At 35.0% G+C, this 19,853-nt stretch overlaps 3 protein-coding genes across 6 annotated transcripts; 2 read left to right on the plus strand and 1 right to left on the minus strand.

Annotated features, from left to right (window-relative positions):
* On the plus strand, nucleotides 538-5,378 carry LOC104713399. Of its 2 annotated transcripts, XM_010430505.1 has the most exons (15): nucleotides 538-1,012; nucleotides 1,359-1,445; nucleotides 1,590-1,682; nucleotides 1,775-1,851; nucleotides 2,246-2,369; nucleotides 2,460-2,747; nucleotides 3,150-3,231; nucleotides 3,314-3,426; nucleotides 3,517-3,600; nucleotides 3,793-3,918; nucleotides 4,164-4,298; nucleotides 4,398-4,445; nucleotides 4,581-4,691; nucleotides 4,824-5,175; nucleotides 5,254-5,378. In XM_010430505.1, the coding sequence occupies exons 1-14, from the start codon at nucleotides 770-772 to the stop codon at nucleotides 5,172-5,174; spliced, it is 1,962 nt and encodes a 653-aa protein (XP_010428807.1). In that variant the 5' UTR covers nucleotides 538-769; the 3' UTR covers nucleotide 5,175; nucleotides 5,254-5,378. The 2 variants fall into 2 exon arrangements, with proteins under 2 accessions (XP_010428807.1, XP_010428806.1); XM_010430504.1 differs by having other exon boundaries at nucleotides 4,824-5,378.
* On the plus strand, nucleotides 6,510-13,355 carry LOC104713400 (DNA topoisomerase 2-binding protein 1-like). 3 transcript variants are annotated; one of them, XR_755609.2, is made up of 17 exons: nucleotides 6,510-6,915; nucleotides 7,006-7,048; nucleotides 7,149-7,270; nucleotides 7,429-7,536; nucleotides 8,193-8,337; nucleotides 8,411-8,502; nucleotides 8,726-8,819; nucleotides 8,929-9,400; nucleotides 9,562-9,704; nucleotides 9,827-10,191; nucleotides 10,296-10,463; nucleotides 10,625-10,915; nucleotides 11,010-11,924; nucleotides 12,005-12,046; nucleotides 12,146-12,219; nucleotides 12,419-12,481; nucleotides 12,618-12,708. XR_755609.2 is itself a non-coding variant. In XM_010430507.1 (17 exons), exons 1-17 carry the CDS (start codon nucleotides 6,736-6,738, stop codon nucleotides 13,079-13,081), a joined length of 3,423 nt encoding a protein of 1,140 aa, XP_010428809.1. In that variant the 5' UTR covers nucleotides 6,510-6,735; the 3' UTR covers nucleotides 13,082-13,355. The 3 variants fall into 3 exon arrangements, 2 of the variants coding, with proteins under 2 accessions (XP_010428809.1, XP_019085042.1); XM_010430507.1 differs by lacking the exon at nucleotides 12,419-12,481 and adding an exon at nucleotides 13,004-13,355; XM_019229497.1 differs by lacking the exon at nucleotides 12,419-12,481 and adding an exon at nucleotides 13,004-13,355 and having other exon boundaries at nucleotides 12,005-12,219.
* LOC104713401 (1-aminocyclopropane-1-carboxylate oxidase 5-like) lies at nucleotides 13,580-14,983 on the minus strand. Its single transcript, XM_010430508.2, has 4 exons — nucleotides 14,773-14,983; nucleotides 14,456-14,688; nucleotides 13,996-14,361; nucleotides 13,580-13,913 (listed from the first exon to the last, which is right to left on the minus strand). Exons 1-4 carry the CDS (start codon nucleotides 14,872-14,874, stop codon nucleotides 13,685-13,687), a joined length of 930 nt encoding a protein of 309 aa, XP_010428810.1. The 5' UTR covers nucleotides 14,875-14,983; the 3' UTR covers nucleotides 13,580-13,684.

Here is a 19,853-nt window from a genome sequence, read left to right on the forward strand (position 1 = left end):
AAATAATTATATTATACTTTCTCCGTTTCATAATATAAAATGTTTTGATATTAAGAAATGACTACTTTTAAAAAGTTTAACCAATCATAAACAAGACTGCATAATATAAAATATGAAACTAATATAAAAGTAGTATGAAAACTTGAAAACATATTATATTATGAAATAAAAAATTTTATCTAAAACATCCTATATTATGAAATGTAGGGATTATTAAACAATTATTAAAATAATACTTAATAAATTAAGAAACTCATCTCTTTTTTAACGATGACATTACTACTGTATATATCAAATTAACTTTTATTTAGTGTAAAAAAATAAAAATTTAACTGTTATAAACCAAAAGATAAATATGAAAAACATTTATTGTCCAATAGGATACACCTCTTTAACCAATACTATTATTTTATCTATAGACTAAAAAACCTTAATGCATGTTAATAACTTTTGAAAAAATGATTTAAGAAAAAATCCATTTTTCGAGAGGCAGAATAAATAAATAGTACTAATAATTAAAAAATCTGTTCACGAGAAAAAAAAAAAAAGCTTACGAGTTACGAAGCGTCATTTGCTGGGTATATCCCGCGCAATGTTCTAACAAAAATCATCTTCTCAGCTCCAAAATTCTCTCTCTCTCTCTCGGAGCCGTCTCCACAATTCATCACAATTCCCCAACTCCTTGATTCATTTCCACCAGAGTCACGTCGTCTCCGATCCGGGTCTCTACAGAGTCTTAACTCTGACCCGACCCGACCCGAATTCACTAATGGGGCAACCAAAGGTCTCTACCGATGACGGTTCAAATCCCGGCGAACCGTGTGAAATCTCGTCTGAGGTATTGACTGCTGGTGATCGGAGATTACTTAAGGTTGAGCTTCGTCTTGAGGAGACGAATTACGTATCGTGGAAGAAGCTTATGTATGAGGCTACCAAGGAGAACGGCTTGTTTCCTTCGTCGACCGACCCGTCTCTCAATGCTAACCCTAACTTCGAGTTTCCCCTTGCTCGGGTGAGTTTTTAACTCTTACATGCATATAAGTATACTCAGAATCTCTCTGCTCTTGTAATTTCCTTGACCCCTGTCTCGTGTATTCGGGAGCTAAATTGGGAAATTCTCATTGACATTGGGTTTGGAGCTAGGGTTTCAACAAGCTAATTCTTGTATCTGAAACAAACTACAGTTGATTGTGATTTTGTGATTTGATTGTCTAGTCTTGGCGAGTAATTCGAGTTGCGTTTTTAGATATGCATAGTTGCAACCTCGTCAATTTCAATTGTGAATTCATCTTGTAAGGACTTTGGTTCAGATAGTAGCCATAATTAATGTAAATTGTATGGATAATTATCAAATGCAGAAGGCACCAACAGAAAATGAAATGGCTGGCCAACCTCAAGCCTATCGTTTTAACGACGTTATACAGAAGATTGAGAGGCTCTACATGGTTCGTTCCACTTTCTATTATCTGTACAAGTTAGATGAATGTTTGGTTTCTTACTCAGATTATTTTCATACTATGCGTTAGCACTTAGCACTGCTTTTCCCACAGGTTTCTGATTGCCTTATATTGAAATAAAATATATTTCAGGGTAGAGATAGTAGTGATGGGGAAGAGCTAGGTGGTGCCCCAGATGATGACGAGTATGACACTCAAGATTCGTTTATCGATGATGCTGAATTGGTTAGTATAGATATCCTACATATGTTTTTCTTATGTGATCTAAGTGTATCTTGTTGATAGCTGAAACATCATATCTTTGCTTTCCATTGTAGGATGATTATTTTGAAGTTGATAATTCGCCAATTAAGCATGATGGATTTTTTATTAGTAGAGGAAAATTAGAACGGATGTAAGTTTCTTGGTCCACTTTTTGGTCTATGTTGTCACATTACTTATTGTCTGTTTTCAGTTAGTGATATGTTGTGAAAGTAGGCAATGGGCAGCATAATTATTTGGAAATAGACTTTGGTATCACCTTTCTTTTCCCTCTAATATGGGTTTATGCAGTGTTTCCTGAGGGCAGAAATGTTTTATACAGTTTGCTTGATAATCTTGCTACTCCTTGTAGTATCATACTATCATATAATCGTAGTGACTAGTTTGATTCACCCTAAAACGTAATACCGTTTTGTATCAATGTGGTCTCTCATTTTTGATAGGATTCAGGTTTCTCAGTTTCCCTATGAATAGGCTATATATTCCACTTACTGATTTTTCTAAACTGTGATTCCTTTGTACAACAGTGAACCAACAACTTCAAACCAGAAACCAAAGAAAAGGCGAAGGAAAAAGTCAGCAAAACCTTGCGGCGATGTTGTTGATGTATCCAGAAAACAAGCCAAGATGGCTAAGACGGCTGGGGGAAAGGTAGCACCCTTACTTGCAAATAACTTTTTGAATCTATTTTATTTTAGAGTTCCAGACCAGACGATCGATTTTATGAATGTGAATGTACAGGATCAATCAGCTGCTCCTGAGCCCTCGTTGAAGAACATTTCCAACGATTCAAAGACAGCGGACTCAATTCCCCATACTGATGAAGCGAATCATCAGCCAAGGAATGCCACAAGTCCGAAGTCAAAGGCAGCTGAATCTTCTGCCCCCCTTCATCCAATTTGCAGCAGCAAAAATGCTCATCAAGAATCTAACTCCCTTCCACGAAAATCTCGACCAAATGTTTCGGCAAAATCAACAGTAGTCTGTCAGCAAGAAAACAGTAGCATGCATGACCTGAACATTGCAACAGTAAGCAAAGAATCTATTCCAATAAACTATTAAGTACTTTCCATAAGTATATAAGTGTCCTCATTTTAGTTAGTCTGAAAGTTGTAGTAAGCATGTATTTGGGGGTCTTTCATCTTCTACATCTCCAAGAGTGATTTCTCTAAACTTTTAGACTGCATAATCACCATCTTTAATTGTGGAAGTTTTTAGCATTCAATCCAGAGAGTTCATGTATTAGTTGGCATTTATGAGTCATGCTGTTCGGCTGACACCCACTAAACGTTTGTTCTGTACTTCTGTTGCTCTAGTTTTCATCTCCACTCTGGGTTGATCTTCCTGGCTAATATTAGCTTCCATGCTTTTTTTTTCTTGCATATTATATATCGGTTTTCTCTTAATTCTGTAAGAAATTTTTTTATTCAGACAAAAAGTAGTTCAAATGTCAGACCTAAATCCTCGACTCTTGAGAAAGCCATCAGGGAATTGGAGAAGGTGGTCGCTGAATGTGAGTTTCAAATGTTCGATCTATTTACATGCATGCAAAGCTAAATACCATTTAGCAAACTATAATTTCCAATTTATTGCAGCAAGCCCTCCTGCTGCCACAGAGAATCAAGACGCTGATATCTCATCCCAAGCAGTGAAGAGGGGATTGCCAAGAGATGTAAAGTTGAAGCTTGCTAAAGTTGCTAGAATTGCGGTAATCAAACACTTCTGATGTGTGTGTGTATATATTTCAATAATCTTCCAGAGAAGTGAAGAAGAGTGAATTTTTCTTTTCTTGAAGCAGGGGAGCGAAGGGAATGTATCAGGAGAGTTAATTAATCGTCTCATGAGCATTGTTGGTCATCTAATACAGATTAGATCACTTAAGGTAATCATTTCTATCTCCTGCATACTGAGACTTGTTATCGGAATGGAGTTGTGATTCTTACTGAGGCATTAGAGTAGTTAGATTTTTCAAGTTTCAGGTGAAAGCTCTTTCATTTCAGAAAAGCTAACAAGATAAGCGTTTATTAGCGAAGGAGCTCAACCTCTTACGGTTTAGTAATGATTATTGTTACAGAGGAACTTGAAACTCATGATTGAGTCGGGTGATAATGCAAATCGAGAAAAAGATACGAGATTTCAACAAATCAAGAATGAAGTTATCGAGATGCTAAAAACACGAATTCCACTAATGGAATCACAGGTTCTCTCTCTTATGCTCTAATAGTATCCCTGATCTGATTTCCAAAGGAACTTCGTATATGGTATTATATATAAGATACTTTTGTTTTTCTGTATATTTTTTGGATTTAAACATCCCATTTTCAATGATACACGGAACTCAGAGTTCTCTCTGATAATGGTTGCCATTGGGTTAAGCACTTGTTTCTCTCTATTCATTGAGACACATCTGATATTATTAATGCGCTGACATAAATTGTTTTACAGGCAAACAATCAAGAAGCTGGAACGTCAGATGATTTTCTGGATGTTGGCTCTGTTGGAAAGCCATCTTTGAAGAAGTTTGTCATGGATGCGACGCTCGAGGGAAAATTGTGTGATCTATATGACAACTTTGTTGAGGTAACTAATATCTTTCATAATTTTACATTAATACGTTTCCAACTTAGCTGCAGAATTGAAATTTAAATACAGTTTGTGCTCTGGTTTTGGTAATACTAGGGATTGGATGAAGATTCGAATTCTCAGATCAGAAAGCTCTATGCAAATGTAAGTTCCTCGCCTTTCCTGACACTCGTGGTCTATTTGCTTTTCAATTCCATTCAAAATTAGTAGACTAGACCTTGCCTAAAATTTACTTTATCTTCCTGAGTAATCTTCTTTTGGATTTATTTCTTCCTCCAGCTAGCTGCACTCTGGCCAAATAGTCTAATGGACAATCGTGAGATCAAGCGTGCCATTTGTCGGGAAAAGGAAAGGCGGAGAGCATTGAAAGGAAACCTTGGGAAAGAGATGGTATTTTTTTACGCCATAGCTTTTATTTGTTTCTAATTGCTAGCATATGGGTATATCCATTTATCATGACTATCTCTAATAGTCGCACATTTCTCTCATTTTTCTCATCCCCCGCCTCCTAATTTATTGAAGGATCAAACGAAGACAACAAATGGGAAACATACACAACCGGTCCCAAAGACGGAGGGTACTGTTTATCCGGCTAAGGCTTCAGGTGTTGGAGTTAAAGCTAGTGTTGATCTAAGTGAAACCATCAAATCCTTAGTCCACAGTCAACCTGACAAGTCAAAAGAGCAAGATGATAAACTAAAGGGAGCTTCGAACAACCCTGCAGCAAAAGGAAAGACAGTCAAAAGAAAGAAAAAAACAGGTCTAAAAGAATCTCACTTGCCTGCAGAGAAACATCTGGTTCTGGGCTTGCCGCAGCAGACACATCCCCAGACCAAAGCACAGGCTCCTCCAGACCTAAACCGGCCAAGTTAAAGTACTCCGGCTTAGTTTTTGATAAGGTTTTTTTGTTTGGGTCAAAGTCTGGCTCTAACGTTGCCTTTATTCTTGGTAGGTTACTATCGCTTCTCATTTTTGCGCCTAGTTATGAGTTTCTAGTCGTTTCTCACGTAGAAGACGAAGTCCTCTCTCCTCTGTACAAAATAAAAGTTTTTTTAAGAGAAGCTCGGTTTCTTTGCAGTCGATTGCAAAATTGAAGATATTAATTAATTGGCAAAATATCTTTAAACGCAAAATATTCTCTGTGTTGTAAAAAACTTACTCATTAACTAGGATTTAACCTGCAGGAACAATATTTTTAATTTTAAAAATTTAAAATTTATGTTGTATTTATTTATTATTTTATTATTGTTTTATTAATTTAAAAATATAAAAATTTAAAGATATTTGATATAATTATTTAAAGTAAAGGATTTTTGTAGTGTTTTCAAGGTTTTAACCCGTGTGGCGTGTGGTATATGTATAGTCTAGTAATACATTTATCTTATGGTACACATCTAAAAATGTTTTTTTAAAAAATAATTCCACTTAACTCCCTAAATGAGATTAATGCCAACCAGTCTCACCAAAATCAAAATAAGTTTTTATCTAAAAATAAATAATCAAAATAAGTTTTTTATCAAGTTTAATTATGTTAATTGTTTTACCAAATTAGCATATTTTTATAGTTTATAATTTTTCCATGTCAATATATATAGTTTATGATAATTAATAGAATTTTAGTTCTTTTGGTAATTACTCAAAAATAAAAAATAAACCAAATTATATGGGGGGTTTTCAACATATTTAATGTGACATTTTATAATTAGATTTTTGGTTTAAGAAATTTATTAATGTTAATATAATTATGGAGATCGTAAACTTTTGTTATTAGAAAATCTGTTGTATATCATTTAAATTTGAGAGATTATAGCATCTATAAAAATAGTATTGGAGATTTAATGTGTTAAAACTTTAATGGGTATAGTTGTTTTGGAAAAATCGGAATGTATAGATGTTGTTAAGATTTTATGACAATAAATATAACAAATGTTGGTCAATTTAAAAAAGTTTAGTATTTGAATTTCTCTACAATGTTATTTATTAAATTGTTTTAGGGGTTAATGTTGTAAAAAAAAAATAATAAGTAAAACTTAAAAGACTTAAACCAAATTGTAATTTTTAATATAGATTTCAGGCTTTCTATGGTAAGATTTATATCTAATAATGGTAATTGTTTTTACTAACCTGAAAAAATTATCGTCGGCCCAATTGGGGAACGGAAACGTCATAAAAACATAATAAAAAGCCCTAAAAGAGAAATTAAGCTCACTGAAAAATTCCCGCGTCCCCCGATTTGAGAGTTCCGCCACAGTCCCAGTCAGTTTACCACACGCGCCGATTCACTCACCGGGCTTGTCGAATCTCGTGCTATGCTTCAAAGTTCGAGCATCCCACCTTCTTCCGCCGATCCTAGGGTTTTAATTTCTTCCAAATAACCACCGTGAAGCTCTGACAAACTAGTCGACTAGTGCGCGGTTAGGTTTTGCCGGCGGCGATGAAGACGACGCAACTATTTAAAGGTTCCAACGTCTTTATGTCTCGGAATCTGGTTCCCCCTGAAGTCTTCGATACACTTCTCGATGCTTTCAAACTCAACGGTGCCGAAATCGTCCTCTGCTGCGACCCTTCTCGGAGCGGTCCCTCCGATTTTCATGTCATCGCTTCTCCCGATCATGTGCGATTTTAATTTTTCTTCTAAATTACTGCAATTGCCTATGTTTCTGAACGAAATTGGCCTTATTGCCATTGTTTTGGGGTTTTGCAGGAGAAATTCAAGAGTCTTACAGCCAAGGGTTGTAACTTGATTGGTGAGATGAGTTTATTTATGTTTCCTGTCACTTAAAAAATCAACTGGATCTCTGTTCGTGAAATTTCTAAATAAGAGCTATGTTTATTATTGCGCGGCAGGTCCACAGTGTGCCCTCTCCTGTGCAAAAGAGGGTAGACCGCTGCCACAAGGGGGATTCACTTGTTGTCTAGCGATGGAGGGTCTGAAAGTTCTTGCTTCTGGTTTCCTGATGGATGAGAAGGTACTTCTCTTTTTTACCTAGTGGAAATGTCTTATCAAATTGCAAGAATTGTAGACTAATAAACTGATTTTTGTTTTAGAGAGTTGTTTTGAGTTGCTCTGAAGGACTCATCTCTCCTTAGTGAAGTCCTAACTCGTTGATTGCAATTTTTTTTGAAGGTCAAGATCAGAGAGATGGTTACTTCCATGGGGGGAGTTTTTCTTTCCAAATCTTCTTCTGATGTCAACTTCGTCATTGTCAAAAATGTCTTGGCTGCTAAGTACAAGGTCTATTGTTCAAAGATTGCCATCAATATTCTTTTACCTTTCTGAAGGTTCACATCTGTAGATTATAACTAGCTTCTTTATTAACATATCAATGCTGCTGTTTTTCATCATGCATCTCAGAAGATTATTCGAATTATGTTAGGTTTAATAAAATTGTTTTTCAGTTCATTTATTTTTTCTCCAATTGGCACACTAGGGTATGTTGATAGAGACAAAAGATGATTTTTTTCTCTGTTGGTCTTTCGCTTCGTGCATTTGAGTATTACATTTTTCCATCAGTGCATAGTGCCTACAATAGAAAAAAAGAGAGGCCTATTCGCGAAAGTAAAGATGTAAAATGCTCCGAATGAAAGCCTCAATATATAAGTTGTTGTCTTCCACTCTTCCTCCCTATTGATGAATTCTGCTCTGTTCATTGTCAGATGGTTGCTGGATGATGTAAATAATACTTTGGCTCTAGGGCAGGTTTAGTTCTCTGAGTGAAGAAATTCTTTTCTGAAATTGTTTTGAGTCAGCCTCGTGCCTCTGAGAACTTATCATTATATTTTATATCCTAGAGCAAAGTGAACTGATGAGGTTCTTGAGGAAGCTGTTCAAAACCAGTTATGCCTATTTCATTGTTACAGCTAAATATATTTTATTATTTTTACTTGCAGTGGGCTCTGAATACTCAGAAGAAGCCAGTTGTTACACTGAATTGGTTACATCAGTGTTGGACTGAGCACCGTGTGGTTCCCCAGGAACCATATAAGGTTCCTCCTTTTTCTGGATTGACAATCTGTGTCACAAGAATTCCAGGAGGTTAGAGAACCGGTTTATTAAATTTATGTGAATCAGGTTCTTTGTTGATAGTTAATCTGTGACTTATTATCAGATGAGCGTAAGGGAATGGAGAAGGTTATTTCAGAATATGGAGGGAGCTACTCTGGTGAGCTAACAAGGAGTTGTACACATCTGATCGCTGATATATCCTTTGATTTTTTTTCAATAATCTGCTAATCCTGGGTCATACAATGATTTTTGGGCGCATTCAGTTGTGCTGTTAAATTAGCAGTCAGGGCTTAAGTTACAAGATATGTGACTATAACCATTATCCAGTTGATATGTTGATAATCGGGTTCCTGATCACTAAAGTTTGAAATTTCGTTGTTTGGACTTTAATGAAAATTGATTCCTTGACACTGCATACGCTGCCGAAGGTGACAAATACAAAGTTGCTCGAAAATGGGGTCACATTCAAATTGTCACACGGAAATGGTTTCAGCAGTCCATCGATAGAAAAGGTGATGTTTGGTGCTTCTGCGTTTTATACATTCTCGTACTTATCAGTATATTGGCTCTCTATTAGTTAACAGATTCATCGATACTGATATGTCACCTTGATATGCGCAGTCTGTCTCAGTGAAGAGTCATATCCTGTTCTCAGTTCCATACCCTTGGCACGAGGGTTGCGTGATAAAGGAATCCATCATAATGTTCAAGAAAAGTTTCCTTTGCCCACAGCTGTGTCTGTGTCTGTGGCAGATTCATATGCTTCTTGTGCTCAGTCTAGAGACTCAGATATAGAAGCTTCTGCCTCACAAAATATTTTTTCCACTTCTATGAACCCCAGTACCGATGTTAAAGAACCAAGTGAAGGCCCACATACAAGGCCGCAAGAGCAAGATATTGATGGTTGTACTGCCAGAGATTCAGAATCCGAAGACAATGACCTGTACTTATCAGATTGTAGAATTTTTCTGCTTGGTTTTGAAGCTTCTGAAATGCGTAGACTTTTTAAGTTGGTCTGTAGAGGTGGTGGAACGCGGTATATGCTGCTAAACGAAAGCATGACTCACATTGTTGTTGGAACTCCTTCAGAGAGGTAACCGCTATCTTTGCACTACCAGAGGGATTGTTTTTTCCTTAATAGCTTTTTCCTTCTTCTTTTTTTCTCTTGTAGCATTGATCCAATACTATTAGGTGGGTCTCTCTAAGCATATTCTCTGTAATATTTTGATCTCTACACAATTTATTGATTTGCAGTGAGAAAAGAGAGGTGAGGAGTATTGCAGCTTCTGGTGTCGTTCAAGTAGTCACACCCAGTTGGCTTGAAGATTGTGATCGTGAGAAAAAAGAAATTCCAGTTCATCAATTATATACTGCTACCCATTTGATTCTTCCAAGAGGTCTGTTGTCGTCTCGTTTAACCATTATTACATTATCGCGGACACATGTCATCTATCCAAGATGCATCAAGACATATCAATGCGTTGTATTACAGTTCTCTAACTGACTTGTTTTTGCGCAGATTCTGCATGCTTGACCAAGGGATCATTTGCAGGGATGTCAAGTATGGAACAGGGTAAAAATACTCTCGGTCAGACCATGGCATATGATTCATCTTCAAGGAGTATCAATGTTTCAAATGGGCCAGCAACTTTTCTGGGAAACAAAGAAGCAATGCAGGAATTTGGCAGGAAAGATGAGATTCATGCGGAAAGGAAAATAGTATCACCCAAGCAAAAAGAAACACTTATTTCCCCTGTAACTAGTAAAAGCAAAGAACAACAGAGTAATCAATATGAATTCAATGGTCAAAACGTGAATGAAAGAATGTCATCTGTATTTAAGGGGAAGACATTTTGTTTCTCGCATTCTTTTCCTGAAGATCGGGTATGTGGTTATTCGAAGAACCAGGTTTCCTTGTCTTCCACTAGTTTCTTGTCTGAGAATACATCTTCGAGGTCTATTCATTGATGTCTTACAAAATTGTGCAGCGACCTGAAATCGTGGAATGGGTGAATCAAGGTGGAGGAGAAGTGGTGGTAAATGATCCTCTGATAAATAACGCAGACTTTACTATTGAATCCCATGGTGGGTTCCGAAGTGCCGGGACTACCCATATTAGCTATGTCTCAAGTCATTGGGTTCGATCTTGTTTAGAGGTATTCTTCTTCTCAGCTTTCATCTGTTATCACTGATTGTATCGTTTATTCTGGTGTACTCTGTGTCCAACTGCCATACCATCATTCATTTAAACCGTGTATATCCTTATGATGCTTCATTTTTCAGGCTTATTGTCTAAGTTGTTATCTTGATGGTGTAGGATGGTTGTTTAGTTGCTGTTAGTAGTCATATCGTCTACTCACCTCTTCCCTGCCAGACACCTTTGCCTGGATTCGAAAGCTTTTGCATTTGTAGTTCCCAACAGGACGACAAGGATATAAAACTCCTGTCAAATTTGTGTTATGTACTTGGAGCAAAATTTGTGAAAAAACTAACCAAGAAAGTGACTCACTTGCTATGCAACTACGCTAACGGAAGTAAGTATGAGACAGCTTCCAAATGGGGAATAGTTTCCGTGACACCTGACTGGGTTTATGAATGTGTTAGACAGGTGGGACTCCACGGCTTCTATATCTTTGAAATAGTTTTGTTGACATAAATCATTAAATTTAACGGATAGTCCTTTCTATTATTCTGATGTGTAGAATCAAGTTGTTAGTCCTAACAACTTCCATCCAAAGGAATTGACAACTCAAGACAGAGAAGCAGGTTCTGGCGCAAGTCAGTTTCATACACAGTTTTTGCCAATGTCCTCAAGGGACAATGTGTCTCTACTTGTAAGCCACTCTGAAGAGAGGGAATATATTCAAGATTTTTCTGGCAAAAACGGTAAAGGTGAAGTAAATAACAGACTTGGAGAAGCTGGAAGGGAACAGACTTTTCCGTCTAAGAAGGCAAAACTTTTCAAAGATGGTCAAGAAAGTCATGTGTCTCTACTTGTAAGCCACTCTGAAGAGAGGGAATATATTCAAGATTTTTCTGGCAAAAACGGTAAAGGTGAAGTAAATAACAGACTTGGAGAAGCTGGAAGGGAACAGACTTTTCCGTCTAAGAAGGCAAAACTTTTCAAAGATGGTCAAGAAAGTCATGTGTCTCTACTTGTAAGCCACTCTGAAGAGAGGGAATATATTCAAGATTTTTCTGGCAAAAACGGTAAAGGTGAAGTAAATAACAGACTTGGAGAAGCTGGAAGGGAACAGACTTTTCCGTCTAAGAAGGCAAAACTTTTCAAAGATGGTCAAGAAAGTCATGTGTCTCTACTTGTAAGCCACTCTGAAGAGAGGGAATATATTCAAGATTTTTCTGGCAAAAACGGTAAAGGTGAAGTAAATAACAGACTTGGAGAAGCTGGAAGGGAACAGACTTTTCCGTGTAAGAAGGCAAAACTTGTCAAAGATGGTCAAGAAAGTCATGTGTTTCCTGTGGAAGAGCCTCCAAGCAATTGTGATCGCCCTTCGAAGTCCGGAGAAGGCAATGTCTCTGGAAATGATACAGCAAGTAGTCGTGAAGTTCCAGATGTGGCTGATGCAATTGAGGATCTGTCGGAGCAGACAAGTAAAGTGAGTACTATTTACTTCTTTCTTCAATTTTTCAATCCAAGTAAAATTTTCCAAGTATTCACCTCTGTTCTTCTGTGTAGATTCAACATCAGAAGTCTCCTGGGAGGATTTCAGAAAAGACTGTATCCTTACAGTTTGTGTGTTCATTCAATCTTCTTATTTTTTCTCTTTCTCTGAGTTATCAATATTTGGCATTGTTTGACTCCTTGATGATAAAACAGCTTTTTTCAACTAGTGAACAATACAATACCGGAAATCACTCTGTCACTGGGCTGTCTAGACACTGGATAAACAGGTACTTACATTCATTAAATGCAAATCTGCATTTTGCAGATATTTTTTTTGGTTCTTAACCTCAAATGCTGTGAATCATAAAGAAGTTGACGGATACAAGTTTGCTTGGGTCTAAATACGCATATCTTCATGAATCTCATAATCTCTTCCGTCTTGTTTGATTCCCCTATCTAAACTATCACTATATTGTACTATTATAGTGTATCATGACTGTATGAAGGGAATATATCAACCACTATGTTCTACGTAGGGAGTGTAAGCAGGTTAATATCGTGCAATGATGACGTAGTGTAAGCAAATTAATGATGTGAAATGGTTTTGAGAAAAGACTATCTCAAATCTAAATGCTGCTCCTACATGAATTCATGTTTGCCTACCAAACTCTGATGTGTTTTCCAGGGTACATAAGAATGACGACACGGGCAGTCCTCCAGGAAATGTAACTACAGGCACTTACGGAAACTTTAGTGAGACGCAGACAGAATCGCAGGTTCATATATAACTCTTGCTCTGATTATAACTTGGAGATTTCATTATTGAAGCTTTCATGTTTTGCTAATAGTTGAGTCTCTGAATCTGAGTTTTGGATTTAAAACGAAATTGCACGAAAAAACCTTTGTAAACCAGAGGTGTGTCCTCCTTTTCATGTGCAGTTCCTACTAGTTAAAATACCTTGTTAAATTATTAAAAAAGTAAAAAGAAAAATCTTGTTATAAAATATCTCCGTGTTGTATCTTATATCTGCATGCGTTTTTACAAGCCTAAAATTACAAGAAATGTTGCAGGTTGTTAGTTACGAGGAAGATCTTTCAGGAAGGCAGATGCTTATAGACAGAGTTAGAACACGAAATAGCTTAACGTAAAGAAACAAGGGGAGGTGGTCGTTGAGATAGAATCATCAAACGTGTGTCAGTGTACTGATGAGAATTACAGTGTAATGTTGCAAAAACATCCATTAAAGAGACAATAGCCACATCAAACAATATATACAGATCACCGTTTTTTTTTCTTTTCTTTTTTGATAAAGTATAATGAGATCACCGAGAGAGTATCTGTTGACGAACGTGAGGTATATAATTTTTGTTGCTTGTAACTTTTCTTTTAATGTTATCCAGATCCAGGTTAGCAACTCACCTATATGATAAGGCTAATCGCTTAAAGTTTGCAACTTACTAGTTCTTCATTTAAGAATAAAAAAATATTCAAGGTTACTAATATGATGTTTTTCCTCTAATTTTAATCAACTGCAAGAGTCAAAGAAAGGCACACACACACACACACACTTATATTCATAAACTAAGAACATAAGTCACAACAAAGATTCATACATCACATGGAAAAACAAAAACAAAATACAAAACCAGGAGAACAGATACCAAATTTTTCATTTATATAATTTAGCAAATACATAATGGGGTAAAGATAAAACAGTGATAAAATACTGTAAAAATAAAAGAAGATTACAATCAGAGAGATTTTACAGCTAGAAAACGAGGCTCCTTAGGCATGAACTTCTGGTTTGCATAGACATCCATGTAATCTCCAAACACAAACTTTGGGTACTTGTTCTCACTTCCTTCCTCCGCCACCACGGCTGGCCCAATCGCCGCCTTGTACGATGGATTGTAGAAGGAAGCTATGGACCTTCTGTTTCCTTCCTCCCGCGCCAACACCCTGTGCCACGCGCTCTTGTACCTGCCATACCCATTATGGTTAAAACCCTCAAACTCAAAGCCAAGAATATGGTTTTGGTTGGTAGAAAGATTAAGAGAACTACCTTCCGTTGCTAAGAACTTCAATCTGATCACCAGTGTTGATAACAATGGCGTTAGGTAGAGGCTGAACATCGATCCACTCGCCGTCTTTCAAGACTTGAAGGCCGTCATATTCATCGTCTTGGAACAGCAAAACGACACCTCCTGCATCAGTATGAGCTCGGAGGCCATTGACGCGCTCCGGGTGAGGACAAGGTGGGTAATGGCTGACTTTGGTGCCAAAGAAAGCTGTCTCTTCTCCATCTTCCATTCCTTCGTTGAAAGCTTTCTTTATGTAACCTTTAGGCAAACCCAAATTCTCATCCATCACTTCCATCATTTTGCTTGCTAGCTTCCTCACTTCTTCTCTGTATTCTCCCATCGCCTCTCTGTTTTTTTTTTTTTGAAAAAACATATAAAGTTGAGATTTTTAAAAACGGGTTTGAAAGATTTTGAGTAGTTTAGAGAGAAGAAAGTGTTTACTTGAGGCCAGAAGTGTTGGATGGCCATTCGTTTTGGTTATGGTCCAAGAGAGTGAAGACATCTTCCCAGTCAACGTTTTCGAGTTTCTCGTCAGAAGTATTCTGAACCAACTCGTTGAGCAACTTCACGGGACTTGAGGTCTTGAATCCTTCTTCTCTCTCTTTTTTGTAGCATTCTGAGCTCAGCGTCTTCACCTTGTTCAGAAGCTCCAATGGAATCCCATGGTTCATCAGCTACATACACACAGAGATATAAGCACATAAAAAACAGAGAGAAGAGAAAATAGAATGTTCTGTTTTCAGTTTGAAGATCCGAACCTGAAAAAATCCCCATTCTTCGCATGCTTTAGCGATTTCAGACAGTGTCTTTTCTCTCTCTTCGCCATTGAGCTTGGAGAAATCGATAACAGGAATCGCCATTTCAGATCCACAAAGAGAGAGAGAAAGAGAGGTGTGTTTTAAGACAAAAGGCTCTGTTTTGGGTAAGTCAAATACGACTCTGTTTTTGTAATCAGATTTAGTTGTGAAGATTATGGAAAGCTTAGGCCTCCCATTTATACTATTCTTAAAATTTCCCCTTTATTTGTAGTAAAAAATAAAATTAAAATAAAAACGTAACAATGAACAGTTGACTATTTAATTTACGTTCGTTTTCACGTTATGTATTTTTTTTTTAATGTTAAGCATGCATACCTACAATTAATGTTCAAAAAAGCGCTAGGCGGTAATTGGGCGGTGACCCAACGCCTAGCGCCTAGAACGTTTAATCGGAGGCCAGACGATTTTAGGCGGTTTAGGCGTTTTCAACGTAGAACATTATATATGTAATATTGTAGACAAAAATATATGTTAGATAAATAAAAGTAATAAACCATAAACAAAACTTAGGAAAAAATGTAGTTTTTAATTGATATCAACAACATATAAAGATTTGTAATTATGTATATGAATGTAAAATTTTAAATTTTAATTATATATAGTTAAAAATTAGAAAATATATTAAATCGAAATATATGTGATTTTAGGCGGTTTAGGCGGTCGTCTAGGCGTCGGTTGAGCGCCTAGCGCCTAGACCGCTTTTTCGAACACTGCCTACAATACAACCGTTGAATATTACTGTTTCATCATACTAAAAAAAGATAATAATAATATGGGATGCACAAATATCTATGTGTTTAAAAAATGTAATCAATCCTTTAGTAGTTACAGTTAGTCCATCTCCTTGACTTTTAATGTATTTTTAAAAAATAAGTTAAAGATTAAGGAATTAAAATATACATTTGCATAAATAATCCTTGGCATTAATGAACCACACTGATCTCACCAGGCTTTGACTGCTCTCTTTCCAAGTGCTATAATTACCGGTTTCACCGTTAATTTTCAGTTTTAATAAAATATACTCCCTTTGTTTCACAAAGAGTGTCATTCTGGAGAAAAAATTTTGTTACACAAAGAGTGTCATTTTATATTTCCAATGAATGTTTTAATGCTAAGTTTTCTTTTTTACCCCTAAACTCAAAGCTATTTTCATTGAATATAGAACATTAACTACTTATTAAATAGGGGCAAACATGTATAATTCAGACTTTTCTTAATTTGTGTGAAATGTGTCAAAATGACACTCTTTGTGAAACGGAGGGAGTAACATAATTTGAACCGACTTCTCTGAAAGCAATGTATAGTTCAACCGATTATAAAAGTGTTGTATGCTACTACGACTACGAGAGTTATGTGTGAATCCGCTATCAATTTTGTCAAGTGCTAATTAATCAAGTATTTAACGGTTAGGTCAAAAGGCATAGCTAGTATCAGTATTTTGGTTTTTTGACTTAAAAGTTACAAAAAGAAAAAAAGATTATTCCGAAGATAATTAGATTAGGTCAAGAACCATAAATTAAAGTGGCTACTTACTCCTGTCTGAAATTGATCATACAGACTAATACCTCTTGATGACTTAAGATTACGATGAGATTATATATGATTTAACTTAGCATAAGAAGAAAGAGACAGAGATATGGTTTATTTTATTTTATTCAAGTTATTGCCTCTTTATAGCTTATGAGATATGAACGTGGAAAGTAATAATAGGTTAGCTAAATTATATCCAAAATACTAATTAATAGGTTTTGTTTTCATGGTACGTGGACAAAATTAGGGGAACATGGAGCATTTTTATATATAAGATAATTATGAAAACAAAAATTATGAAATTGCAGGAAAGGTTATATATTAGTGGAAATAATTGTCTGTACAGCACAGCCATCTCTGCTGTACACATGAGCAGGTGATGCCTCTTTTTTGTCCTTATCCATCTCAATGCCTTTGTCTGAATAATGAGCACAATAACATAGTCTCTCTACATATGTATATCATTTTCAATTTATTATCAAAGCAGAGGTGAAGTAATTAAACAAAATGAAAAGAGAATCAAAACAGAGGTTGAGATCAATATTACCAACTGTGATCTAATTATATAATTTTGTGTCAATTTTTTCTTAGATAACTAGAGTAGGATTAGCTCATATCCGAAAATTGAAGTCTGTTTGACTATCAAATAAAAACAAAGGAACAATAGTTTTCTCAAATATCATTTAACATTTCTGATGGACCTATTAATAAAAAAAAAATTCCATCACAGTAAAATCTACTCAAAAATACCACTACTCACTCTACCATATCAATATTCCCAATCAAACGTTAAGCATAATTTGTTCCCCCACTTTTCTTTATTTTATAGTTGATGAAGATTGAGTTTTTATTTTATTTTTATACAAGGTTGTTTTGAAAATAAAGATTTTATATGACAATTCCTACCTTTTAAAATAAATAAGGAGTAACTATGTGTGTGTAACATATATAACTATATATATATATATTATTATTTTTTGACAAACAACATATATAACTATTTAATACTGGTATTTTTGACAAAATAATTATCTTTGTTTTTGTTTCACAATGTACTGATGTACTATCCCTAGGCGTACAGTGTACTTTAGTAAGCAAATATATATAGATGGTTTATTCGTTTTTTTTTTTCTTTAGTTTAGACATTAGATTCGTGTTATTTATGTTGAAATATATGTTTCTAGCTAACGCGAATTTTAATTTTAATAGATTACGAAATTTTCTTTGATTGATTCCATTCTCCCATATGTCGGTGTATCTCTTTTTTGCTTCAATTTTTCTATAAGAAGTTTCAGATATGAATTTATATTTGATATAACGTAAATTATCAAAGCTTGTCGTAGAGTTCTTCTAGAATTTATATCTTAATTATTTGATTTTGCTAGTTGCTAGTTATGATAATTGTTTGCTGTTTGGATCTCTCTAGCTATTATATGTTTCGCTACTATTATTGACATTAATACGTTTCCATTAATGTATAGTATTAGTTAACATGTAATGGTCAGCTCCCACTATTTCACATGCAGAAAGCCATTGCACTAATACCATTATACACCCTAAACTAGTAATTAACCAATACTATATATATATATATATATATATATCCAAACAATTCAGATAGGCGTAATCTATTATTTTAAGAAATTTTCTTTCCAAATTAATCTTATAAAAAGTTTAGTTTTTTTTTATAACTGATAAAAAGCAAAGCCGTCCATGATCACATGGGACTACACTTGGAAGTGGCGTTTTTTGTATTAATATAGATTTGTTAGTTAATCATTGATCCATTTTTCTATTAAAAAGAAGAAAGTAAAACCATTTATTATCCAAATGCATTCCCCCGTGCCACTGTTTTAGTAAGATCGACGAGTAATAATAATAGTACTGACAATATTATATATAATTACTCTCATGCATATATATGTTAAAAAAAAATTGATATACAACTGAAAAAGGTTAAGAAAAAGAGAGAGAAATATTATTGGATTAAGTAAGTCTTGAAGGGTACAATGGAGTGGATCACATGGTGCTGAGTGATCTATGTCTCTTTTATGTTGCAGCAATCGAATCTATGGACTAAAAATCTCAGCTTAATTATTAATATTTTTGAATTGTTGTTATAAGGTAAAATAAAGTACATTAGTGGCCTTCATGTATGCGCACCAATTTCTATTTCTATCAATCAGTCAATCTATATGCATGTTATATATTCTCTGTTGAAATAATTACACACCATATCAAGCAAGATTAGTCATATACTTATAGTGGATATTCATCTGTTTATTTATTTATTACTATGTTTTGTTGAATGTAAAACATAAATTTCAACCACTTTTAACAACCAGCCTAACGACCAACTAGTCATCTTTAGTTCAGTGTATGAACATGTTCCTCGATATTATATACATATGAGCTTAATTATTTGGTGAAAAGAAAGATAAAATACTTCTAATTAAAGCTTGTAAGAACTAATGTCGACAGTGCTATAAATCCTCAAATCTAGTGGACATACTACTTTACAAGTATAAACTTTACTAATAATATAATTTATTTTAGAAACATTATCTTCTTGGTTTGCTTACTGACTCTGTGGTATATACTATCATACAGTAATAAATTTGTTCATCAATAATTGTATTTTACTTCCGGAGAAAATGAAGACACATTAGCTAAGTGTGCTTAGTCCGCAAAGTAAACAGTGAGACGTGGTCGGTTCGTTTCCATATATTTTGGACCAACTAATTTGACCTTTTCATTAACTTATTAGTATTATCGTCTTTAATCTTTCTCTTCTCTTTATAACCGTTACCGACATTTTTGGGGATCTTCTCCGACTTCAGTTATACATTTATGATTTAAAATCTTTTTTGCACAAACCAAAAAAACACTCTATTTTTATTTTTATATTTTTGGTGTGGAACACACAATATAACAACATAACATTCTTTCCAAATTTTTTTTTGTTTAAATTCTTGATCCAATGGCTCTATATTACTAATTTAGTAATACGCAATTTGAGATTCATTCTCCAATCTAACCGCAGTTAGTTCTATCAGTTTGTAAAATGACTGTTTTCGACTTGAATTCTATATTTTTAAGAAGGAATTATTTGTACAAATACAATGATAGAAGGTTATACATCTATATTTTTTGATTAGTTCATACGCATGGGCACAGAATCAATGTACATAGAACCATAAAACACGTCATGGTCTACGATTCTTGGCTTTCCATGGACGCGGAGGAGCCAACTTCAAATGCAATTTACTGCAAAATTAATTTAACTGCATAAGCAAATTAAAAGTCAAACTATCTTTTAAATCATTTCTTTCACCCATCTTCACGTTTCCACAAGATCATCAGTAGGGCTCACATTTCAGACAATTGATCTATATCGTTATTCTTTGGTTAGGTGTAGTCATAATTATCTACATATATGTACTTATAAATAATATTAAAGTGTGTAATAATAACATTTTTTTTTTTTTTTT

The sequence above is a fragment of the Camelina sativa genome, chromosome 9 (assembly GCF_000633955.1).
Source record: "Camelina sativa cultivar DH55 chromosome 9, Cs, whole genome shotgun sequence".
NCBI lineage: Eukaryota > Viridiplantae > Streptophyta > Magnoliopsida > Brassicales > Brassicaceae > Camelina > Camelina sativa.